The sequence below is a fragment of the Narcine bancroftii genome, chromosome 7, assembly GCF_036971445.1.
Source record: "Narcine bancroftii isolate sNarBan1 chromosome 7, sNarBan1.hap1, whole genome shotgun sequence".
Taxonomy (NCBI): Eukaryota; Metazoa; Chordata; class Chondrichthyes; order Torpediniformes; family Narcinidae; genus Narcine; species Narcine bancroftii.
In genome coordinates this window covers 184368953-184380933 of record NC_091475.1, presented here as the reverse complement: position 1 = coordinate 184380933, position 11981 = coordinate 184368953, and the positions used below count along the sequence as shown (strand labels likewise).

The 11981-nt window shown below is 40.0% G+C and overlaps 1 protein-coding gene across 1 annotated transcript in view; it reads left to right on the top strand.

Annotated features, from left to right (window-relative positions):
- dclk1a (doublecortin-like kinase 1a) overlaps window positions 1-11981 on the top strand; it is a 266264-nt gene that overhangs the window by 196781 nt on the left and 57502 nt on the right. The window contains exons 11-12 of the mRNA XM_069891679.1: window positions 3646-3779; window positions 5877-5954. Of these exons, the coding sequence (XP_069747780.1) occupies window positions 3646-3779; window positions 5877-5954 (212 nt within the window). The remainder of the gene's footprint in view (window positions 1-3645; window positions 3780-5876; window positions 5955-11981) is intronic.

Here is an 11981-nt window from a genome sequence, read left to right as displayed (position 1 = left end):
TACTGATTTATAACAATTGGTTACTGAAGGAATTGTTAAGAAATTTATTTCATTGGTATATATGAAATTACAGGAGAAAATGCCTAAATTAGGTTTATTTAGGTCTCGGGAAAGATGGGAACATGATTTAAATATATCAATAGATCAGCAGATTTGTCATAATTTATGTGCTATTACTAATAAAATTAATGTAAGATATAGATTACTTCAGTATAATTTTTTAAATCAGTTATACTTTACGCCTCAAGAATTGAATAGGTGGAAATCAGATATATCAGACCAATGTTTTAGATGTGGTGAAGAAATTGGAACTTTTCTTCATTCTACTTGTTCCTGTTTAAAAGTTAAACTTTTTTGGATTTCTATTAGTAAATTTTTACAACAAGAAACTGGAGTTGTTTTTCCGTTGAATCCTGAGCTGTTTTTGATGGGGAACTTTGAGAATATAATTCCTTAATTAGATTTATCAGATTCCCATTTGAAATTTGTTAAATTAGCCCTAGTGATAGCGAGGAAGTTTCCTTAACATTAGGAAGGTGGCAAACAGAAATTCAAAGTTGTATTCCATTAGAAAAAAAAATCACATATAATTTTAGAGGGAAATATTCTATTTTCTTGCTGATTTGGAGTTCGTACACACAAATAGGATGGAAATTATGAATAATTCCTTTGATTCCTCCAGTTTGTTGAAATCTTCCCTTAATAAACTTTTTTTGTGAAAATATTTTTATGTGGAATCGATGAGTGTTTCCAAGAGCAATCCAATTCATTATTTTTTCTACATGTATCTATTATATTATTTTTAGTTATTTTTAGTTTTTCCGTAGTTTAGTTTTATGGGCTGATGGTGGGTGGTTTGGAGGGTGTTAGATTGCTTTTTTTCCTTTATTTTCTTTATATAAAATTAACATGTATCTAACTAAATTTTTGCAACATTGTGATATATGTAAACTGTATAAAATGTTAAAAAAAGACTTTATACTCAAGTTGAGAACATATATAGAATATCAGCATCTCACAACTTGAAAAAGGGTACGAAAGATCTTTTAAAAATCCATGTATCCTTCATGAGAAAGCATACTAAAAATAAAAATTAACCTAAAAATGCACAATTCACAACAAAATCAATAAATATTGTAAAATTTGGCTATGGAGTTGTCAGTGTTATACTGTGCATATGATAAAGCACAATGAAGTATGCCTTTGTTAAGATTAATAAAAAAAACTAACTATTCATACTGGAACATGAAGTTTGCAAATATTAGTGCAGCCAGGTTCGTCTCTTTTGCTAGCCTCAATCTGAGCTTACTGAGACTTCGGCAAGGAATATCTTCATTTCCCAGTTTAGCCTTATGATACCATGTACATAACAACTATAGAAATGCCACACAACTGGCTTCAGTACCAGAATTATTTCCTAACTTTGCACTTCAAACCCTTACTGATTTTGTCTGACTATCTGGACCTAACCCTTATTATATTTGCTTACTCAGCAAACCTATAAATAGTTTTTCTGCCCATCATTGAACATCATCATAAAATGAAAACATAAAATACTCGGCTATTCACTCAGGATTTGTAGAGGAAAAAAAATCAATGTTAATATTTGAGATATTGACTTTTTTAAAAAAAACTGACTAATATTAAAATGCCCACAGATACTGCTTGACTTTGTTTTTCTTGCATTTATCAGAATCAGAATTTATTGTCATGAGTATGTCATGAAATTTGTTATCTTATGGCAGCATTTATAGGTGCGCTATAATTACATTTTTTTAAATAATTAAATAGTGCAAAGGAAGAGAAACTAAATTAGTGTCTGTGGTTCATTGTCCATTCATAAATCTGATGGAAAAAAGGAAGAAGCTGTTTTTGTACTATTGGGTATTCGTCTTCAGCCTCCTGTACCTCCTTCCTGATGGTGGCAGAGAGATGAGGGGATGGCCTGGGTGGTGAGGGTCTTTGAGGATAGAGGCTGCTTTCTTAAGACACCACCTCTTGTAGACGTCCTTAATGGAGTGAAGACCGATGCCCATGATAACATTGGTTAAGTTCACGACACTCTGCAGTCTTTTCCTGTCCTGTGCATTGACACCTCCATACTAGACAGTGCTTCAACCAGTTGGAATGATCTCCATGTTCTATTTGCAAGAGTCTTTGGTGACACACCAAATCTCCTCAAACTCCTCTCGTGATTGCATTGGAGGCTCCAGGATAGATCTTCATCGCTCTTCACACCCTGAAATGTAAAGTTCTTAATCCTTTCCACCGCTGTCCCCTTAATGAGGACTGGTTCGCGCCCTTCTGATTTACGCCACCTAAGTCCACAGTCAATTCCTTGGATTTGCTAACGTTAAGTTGCAAGTTTGTTTTGTGACACCATCAGCCAGCTGATCTATCTCACTCGTGTCCTCTTCCACAGTGCCATCTATGATGTTCATCTCATTAAATTCTTCCTGCTTTTTTATGCTGTCTGTTTTGAGGAGCACCTTCACACATTTTGCTGCATTATGCTAAATATTGTACACTGGATCATTAATATTCTCAATACTTTTGTCTACTTGTATGAAGAAGCGATAATATGTAACTGTACATGAGAAATTCCTCTTAATTGTGGTTCCAAAACATTTTTTGCTTTGTGGGTTTCTCCTCTGCCCTTTATTGCACTTGTTACTTTTTACACAAATTTTAAGGTAGATCAAATGCAGGTGCATGAAACAGAATAAGCCCAACACCACTTTTTGCTCATTCTTAATTTAAATCCTTGTTTTTGCAAGTATTTGCAGTTTGCCTGACCACTGTATGCACTAATGTGCATCTTTAGAACTAACTTGTGAAAGCCACAGGAAATAAAGCAAAGCAATATTTTGAGCAGTAATGAATTATGGGGTAATTAAACCTCAAATTAGTTGCTAAAGTAACATTTGTGCTTTAACTTGATGCTAGGGAACAATTAAGATGGATGATTACATGAGTGTGAGTTAACAATAACTGCAATAGTTCTTCTGTTTCCCAGTTGGCCCAATTTTTTAATAACTATTTTTGATTAGTATGCAGACATTTGTGTTATTAATAGTTTGTTTTATTAAGTCAGAGAATGGAGCACTACCTCCAAGAAGTAATAACTTACAAGAAGTAAGAAGTAATAACTGTCATAAAAGACAGAGGAATAACCCACAAAGCAAATATTTGAGGATTCAGCAATTAAGAAAAATTACGTAAAAGTTTCTTAGGCAGGTCCCTCGGGATTGAGAATGGCTTGATTTCACTCCAATATTGTAGTTTCTGAGGTGACTGATATGGCTATTGTGGAATGAAAGACACTGCCACAGATGGGATGGTAGTTCGTAATTGCACAAATGTGCATTGAATATCAATGTACTGGCATCAATTTTTGAACAGGAAGTTTTAAATGACATCATTGTGTTTTCATTAACTAGTCTGAGCTACTGATTAAAATTTTATAGAGCAAGAATATTGTATGTTCAGCAGTTAAATATAACATTCTGAATGAATGGTCCCATTGAAATCATGATTATCCACAAATTACCATGAAGAGCCATTATTAAGTGTATGACTGTAGCAGTAACTAGTTTATTGCTAAGATGTACTGAAACACCAATTCTTTGTATTTTATCACAATAGGTATATGAGCATCAAGATGGAAGCAAATCCCTGAAACTAGGGGACTTTGGCCTTGCCACGGTCGTTGATGGGCCTTTGTACACTGTCTGTGGAACCCCTACATATGTGGCACCGGAAATAATTGCAGAAACGGGGTATTGTACTACATGAAAATATTTATCATGTTTCAATGTTCTCTTCAGGGCAATATCTTTAAGAATTATTTTTCATGGAAAAAACTGAAGGGAATTCACAAAAGAAAATACACAAAAATTCACAAATTTCTCTCAGGAATGGAAATATTTGTATATCGTTCCATTGACACCCAATCCCCATATATTTTGGAGGGTGGAAGGAAACTGGAACACTTTGCAGAAAAAAGACTGGGGAGAACATACAAGTACCTTGCACACAGCACCAGATTCCAACCCAAATTGCTGGTGCAGTAACAGCATTCCACTAACTGCCGCACTAGCTCTGCTACCCTAATCTTGGCTCGTTTGAAGTGCATTCGCTAGAGGATAAACGATCTTGGATTTTTTTTTTCTCTGGAGGGTTGGAAGCCCTGGAGGGTTGACCTGATAGAAGTTTGCGAAATTTTGATCGGCATAGAGAAGAGTAGATTTTAGAGTCCTTTGCCACAGAATGGAAATGTCAAATACGAGAGGACACAGGTTTAAGGTGAGAGGGGGAAAAAGGATTTGTGAGGCTTTTTTGTACTGGTGGATGCCTGGAATGTGCTGCCAGAGGAGGTAGTGGAAGCAGATATCATAGATACATTTAAAAGCCATTTTAACAGACCCATGAAAAGCCAAGGAATACAGAGATGAGTAGCATGTGCATGTAGATGAGATTTGATTAATTTAGTATCATGGTCAGTGCAAACATGGTGAGTCAAAGGCTTGTTTCAGTGATATATTCTATTTTCTATATTCTCCCTCCATTGTACGAGACCCACTTGGAATTGAGGTTGTCACATAACCAAATGAAAACTGAAATAGAATGTTTTCCTCTTTTTTAAAAAAAACAAGCTTACAGGTATGTAAACTCATGTAAATTAAGTCTCTCTGCTCAATCCTGATGATGTTAAAAAAACAAATCCTACATAAGTGGTACATTTTAATTATGCATACAAATTTATGAGGTCATTTAAATTTTGCATTTATACAGCGACACTCTTTTCACAATTGGTTTAGTTTATAGGAAAGAAGCAATTCAGACTCAAATAAGGATCCTGAAAATGAAAAGAACTGCAACACTCCTTCTCTCTTGTATTTTTTTAAGAGGTGGATCACATGTACAAGATATTGGCAAATCCACATTTTTAATACCATGTGCAGTTCTGGTTCCTTGCTTTAGTTGGATGTCCTTGGATTTGGAAAGGCTCGTAAAAGATTCACAAGGATGTTACCAGGACTGGAGGGCTTGAGTCATATGGTGAGGCTGGGTAGGCTAGGACTTTTATTTTCCTGCAGCATAAAGGTTAATGGGTGATCTTATAGAGAAATACATGAGATGTATGGGTAAGTGAGTGGTCACTTTCTTTTTCTCGTGGGTGGAGAACATAGGTTTGTGAGGGGATAAATATTTAAAAGGGAGCTGAGGTGCAATTTTTCACACAGAGGATGGTGTGTATATATAAATATATATATATATATATATATATATATATATGACAAGCTGGTAGATGCTGGATACAATTATGATATTTAGCCCTTTGGACTCCATGTCCCTGTTATCAGGGACTACCAACAAGGGCATTTACACTGTGTCCCAATTTTCCAGGACTGGTTTTTTACCCAACCACCAGCTGATTCATACTGATATACACTAGATTGGGTCCAGTATGAATATATTATGAAAGGTTAAATATGGCTTGAGTCCAAAGGGTTAAAAGACAAATGCACAGATACATGGATAAGAAAGAGTTAGAGGGGTGTGCCCCCTGCACAAGCGATGGCACTGACTCAAACAGACATGCTTGATAAACATGGACACATTGGTCTGAGAACTTATTTTCATGCTCTATAACTCCATAACTAATTAGCACCCACTGGACAAGCAACAGCCATAGTCTATTTTAAAAGAACAACTCTCTGTTGGACAGGCAAGGCATAAGTACATACTATGCAGTGTGAAATGATATTCTCAACAACTTTGATGTAATGAACATTGCATGAACCTTGTTAAACGAGTTTTGAGGATTGGTGTTTTAATATCTATACATTCTTAAAGAAGATTTTTCTTCATAGATATGGTCTGAAGGTGGATATCTGGGCTGCTGGTGTGATCACCTATATTCTGCTGTGTGGGTTCCCTCCATTTCGTGGGTATGTACTATGCACAACTGCCAAACCTTTAGCTTTTCAGTCCATTATTTGGATATTGTTGGACGATGTTGAATGTGGTCCTTAGCTTTTTCTTTACTTCAGTGGATGGACAATGGCCTGAGTTTATAATTTATAAAACATAGGAAAAAATTTAACAAAAATAGTATAATCAAAGAAGCACAATTGGATATAAATTGATCAATGCAGGCAGCAGTGCGTTTGAATCAGCTTGTATATGAAGCTCGGAGACCATTCAGAAGAAGAGTTGAGTTTGAAGGATCATGAGCATGAGCTGAGGTTTCAACAGCAGGATACATTCAAGAGAGATTCCAAATTGGTAACAACAGGAAGAGGATGTATGTGAGCTTTATGATGGAGGTGACAATGAGAGATCTGGATTAGGAAAGAGGAATAGGCTTGGTGATGAAAACATTGTCATAGATCAATAAAAGTAGACTTTCTCATTTAAGAGAGAAAATTATGGTTCATCCAATGCTCGACATTGAACAAACAACTGACAAAATAGTATGAAGAATTAGTATGGTAAAGTAGAATGTCATCAGTCTAGTGCTATTGAAGGTAAACGTTGGGGTGAAGAAGTTTTTTTTGAAAATTTTAGTTTTCATTTTTCAAAGCCAATATATTGTAGCGGCCCATGAACAGAGACCCAAACAGGCCTGCAAAATGGCCAACAAATGCAGCGACTGCACGGACCTGGGGGGTGACACTGGCCATCATCCCAGGCGACCTCCGCACGGCAGGAAGATGAGGAACTCTGGTGGGAATGCCACCAACCCGAGGTCAGTTCTCTGATGACATGGACCACTGACGTTGACATCAAAGGCCCATATAAGCAGAGCTGCAAGTTCAATAAAGCAATCTTTGATTTCAACTCCTTGTATGTGCTTCTTCCTTCCACACTTGATATAGCATGTAGGCTACATTGGAGATACGATGGCAGTTGGATCCAAAGATGATGGATCAAGCAGGCTTCTGATGTTCTGGGTGTCATAGCTGCACGTGTAGTTTGAACAGGTCAAGGCTCAGTTCCAGCTTCGCCACATTGCCGCCAACAACACACACTACTTCTATGTTGTGAGCGCCCTCGATCAAGACACAGTGACAAAGGTCGAAGATTTCCTACAGCAGCCTTCAGAGTGAGGCAAATACGCGGCCCGCAAAGAGCTACTAACCTGCACTTTCTGGCTCTCCTAGCGAGAACGCGCCGCCTGATTGCTGCATGTGGATGGACTGGGGAACAGGGCCCTGTCCATCCAAATGAGTGAGATGGTCGCATTAACCAAGGGTCACAAGCCTTGCCTGCTCTTCGAACAGATCTTCCTGGAGCAGTTGCCCGAGGAGATATGGCTCGTGCTCACAGATGGGGACTTCAGTGACACTCAGAGGATCGTCGCTCGGGTGGACATGCTCTGGAGAATGAAGAAGGACATCAGCATCATCGTAGATCACATCAGCAAGCCCAACAAACAACCCACGACAGGATCAAGGCCAGCAGAGAGGCAAGTGAATACCCCAGGACAGCTATGATACTATCACTAGAGATGGGGTCCAGAGACCTGTTGATGTTGCCACCCTGTGGCTTTTCGGGAAACGCCCTGGCCAACCGTTGTTGATGACTGTGGCGGTTGGCCCTGTACATCTGGGACTCTCTGTTGGGCAGGCACTGAGATAAACATCCTACCCCCTTCAGGCTTTAATACCCACTGTGGAAAACAGGGCCCAACACTGAGGGCAGCCAACAGCTCTTGCATTTGAACTTTTGGGACCCATACCATCCCCCTTCATTCAGCAACAGCCGCTTTACATAAACCTTCACCCTTGAAACAGTGGCACAACCAGTCCTGGGGGTCGACTTCCTTTGGGCCCTCTGCTTGCTGGTCGATCTCAAAGGATGGTGCTTGGTGCATGCCAGAACCTTTCAGACTCTGCCTCTGGGGGAAGTCAAGCTATCTGCTCCCTACCTGGACTCTATAACACTCTCGGACAATGAATTTGCCCGCATCCTGCTGGAGTTCCCCTTGATAGTGGTACCACAGTTTTCCATGGTCAAGCCAAAGCACGGGATAGGGCACAACATACTGACAAAGGGCCCCTCATTTCCACACCAGGGCACGCCAACTCCCGCTCAAAAACTCAGCCTGGCAAAGGAGGAGTACAAAAAGATGGAGGATCTTGGGATTGTGCGACACTCCAACAATCCCTGGGCCTCTCCCCTCCACATGGTGCCCAAATGGTTGGAGACCATTTCAATTACTTTTTGGAAGGCTGGCAATTCAGGGTGTTCATTGACCACAAGCCACTGACTTTTGCCTTCCATAAGGTATCGGACCCATGCTTAGACCCATCCTTTGTCCTATGTGTCCAAATTTACCACGGACATTTAACATATCACGAGGAAAAACAACATGGAGGCCGACAAGCCCTGAGATCCTGACCCAAGGGACCGATTACCTGGCCCTCGCCAAAGTGCAGCAGCAAGACCTTGAGATCCCTGATTACAGGAAAGCCATCTCCGGTCTCAGGGTGGAGGACATCTAGTTTGGCCCAGGTTACCTGACACTGCTATGTGGTGTTTCTACCAGCAGCCCCTGCCCCATCATTCTGGCCACATGGAGATGCCAGGTTTTTGAGGTTATCCACAATCTGGTGCACCCTGCCATCTCCACCACGGTCAAAATGGTGGCCAAAAGGTTTGTCTGGCATGACCTCCATAAACAGGTCAGTCAGTGAGCCAAGACCTGAATGAACTGCCAGTTCTCCAAAGTGCAGGTTCACATAACAGACTTTTGAGCCAGTGCAACGCAGGTTCAGCCATGTACGCATTGACGTAATGGGTCCGTTACTGGTTTCCTGTGGGGCGAGATACCCCTTGATCATGGTAAACCAGTCTACAAGATGGCCGGAGGTGGTTTTTCTGACTGATACCACCACAGAAACTTGCGCCAGGGCACTCATTAACACATGAGTGTCCCGATTCGGGGTCACGGAGCACCTCACTTCACCCCACCTCCAGGCAGTGCTGGCTAATGTTCTGGGGATACAGCTCCACTACATCACGGTATATCACCCTCAGGTCAATGGGTTGGCAGAGTGTTTCCACAGGCACCTTAAAGTAGCCTTGATGGACTTGCCTAGGGTCCCAACTAGGTGGATGAATTGCCTTGGGTTCTGCAGGGAATCCGTACCACACTGAAGGAGGTCTTCAGTGCCTTCGTGGCAGAGATGGTTTGTAGGGCACCTTTAATCATTCCTGGAGAAATCATGGCCCCGATAAATGCCCAGATCCTGCGGTGAACCTTGAGAACCTGTGGCGGAAGCTGGGGTCCATGGTTCCACAGCAACCTCCACTACACAGCCAGCCCAGGCATAGCATAACAAATGACCTAAGGACTTGCTGGTACGTGTTCGTGAGGAGGGGCACACATGGACCACCATTACAACAACCCTAGGAGGGGCCCTGCAAGGTTATTAGAGACAATGGTTCCATCTTCGTCCTCGACATCGGCGGTAAGGAGGAAACCTTTACCATCGACCACCTGAAATTGGCATATCTGGATTGTAAAGAGTCAATATACATTCTGCCCCCACAGCAGAGAGGCAAGTCACTGAAGGCTATGGACAGTTGCCCAGTCTCTGGTTCGGGGAGTAGGGTGTTGTGTAGCGGCCTGCGCACGGAAACATGAAAAGGCCCGCAAAAGGGCCAATGAACGCGGCTACTGTGCGGACCTGAGGGTGACACCGGCCATTGCCCCAGGTGATCTCCGGATGGCAGGAAGATGAGGAACTCTGACAGGAACCCCGGTCAACCTGAGGTCGGCGCTCTGTTGACACGGGCTCCTTACGTCAGTGCCAGGGGTCCATATAAACAGAGCTGCCAGTGCAAAAAAGCAGTCTTCGATTTCAACTCCCTCCACAATCGTCGTAGCACATATGCTACAATATCACTTTTGAAAATATTCATTTTTAACATATTTAGACATTCTTAGTATAAATTGTTTCTGAGTTTTAGATACAATGTCAATTTATCCTCTCCCTTATCCCCCAAACAAATAAAGAAAACCAAACAACTAAAGAGACACAAAATAATGAAGAAAAATATTCATCGTTCCATCACTTTTTGAGGTGCTTCACTGCTGTTTTCTTTACATTTTATCAGATTTTCTGACCTGTGGGTTGTTATTATATGGGGTGAAGAAGTTGACTATAGGAAAGGGAGCTTGAGGAATCCAGAATTGGTGATTTGGGAATAGAAAGAATGGGAGAGGAACTATGCTGGTTATATCCCACCAAGTGAGAAAATGGAAAGAGGGGGTGTTGGAGAAGGATAATCTGTTAACCAAGAGAAGGACAAAAGGGAAGGTGAATATCTGTAACAGAGACAGAGAACATCAATTATAATGTCATTAAGATCAGTTTCATTGCTGTGGCATAAACCTGATTGGAAACAATAATTCATGTAATTGAGGGAAAAGAAGAGGTTACGATGATGGTGAAATAACTTCTGCAAGTTGCATTCCCCATGGTCTATGTTTTCACTTTCCATATTGGTTCCTGGTCTAGTAACGTGTTGATCCTTCCTCTCACGTCCCTACATAACAGCTTTCCTCCCATTTCCTATAATAATGGACAATAAGACTCTGAAAGTTCTGGATTTGCGATGTACGTCAAACATACATTAAGAATCAAGTCTTCATCTGCCTCATTAGTTCCCTTTCTAAATTCCTGGACCTCCCTCACCTCCTGTATCTTGTTCCCTTGAACGTGTTGACTAAGGACTTGGTTTCCTATCCTTGTATTGCTTTATTTCACTTGATGTCAGATTTTGTCTGATAATCAGATGGTAAAGTGCCCTAAAATTGTTACTATATCAATGATGGTATTAATTTGCAAGTCCAAAATTAATGATGATTTTATTAAAAAAAAATTGGATTGTAGTAAAAGACTTGAAAATGTTACAGTACTAACTCGTACAAGGCCAGGAAGAGAAATTAGTTTATCACCACTCATTTTAGGGAAAGAAATAAGGCTGACTTCATGACAAAGTGAGCTGTAATAGAGAGTATGAGGGTTGGAAATGTAGATGCAAGTTTAGGGCAGGGTGTTAAAATTGGAAAAAAATTGTTACATCTTTCAAGCATTATTTACTATCCAGCAAAAGCTTTCAATAGTTTCCATTTTAAATATAATTATTAAAAATTTAGACAGACAGCACAGTAACAGACCCTTTTGGGCCACACTGTCCAATTACACCCAATTGACCTACAACCTTGGTAAATTCTAAAGGGTGGGAGGAAGCTGGGGAACCTGGAGGAAATTCATCCAGACCCAGGGGAGAACGTACAAACTCCTTACAGACAGCTCCAAATTTGATATATTAATTTTCATTAGTATACAATATATATATATATATTGATTTTAAATTCTCTCTCAGAAATCGTGTAGACTTGTCTGGTTCTTGAATAACTGAGAACATGTCAAGTTGATGACTTCTGTGAGTTTACGATCAATGTCTTGTTATCTCAATCAAGTACGAATTTATCGCTCTCACTTGGTCAAATTGCTCCCAAATTCCTTTTAAAGCAGCCATGAATAATCACTTGCTTAATGCCAGGTGATTATTCATCGTCTTCAGATAATTATTCACAGGTTCCGTGAAGTTCACATAAGTAAAGGTTAATTGCAATTTGTTGCTGGTAAGATAAATTGTGTTATAATTGATGAGTTGAAAGAACTAATATATAAACCATCAAGTATGTATAATACCTTCAGACATGTAACTGTAACAACCATTTTTATCAAATTTCTGTATTTCAGCACAGTGTAACTCAATCAATTCCTTGTAACTCAATCAATTGTCATTTAAAAAAAAAACTTTTTAATTTAAATTTAAAAATTTAGAAATACAACATGGTAACAGACCATTTTGGATCACAAGTCCGTGCCACCCAATTAACGTACATCCCCGGTAAGTTTTTTTATGGCAGCATAGTTGGTGTAGCAGATAGC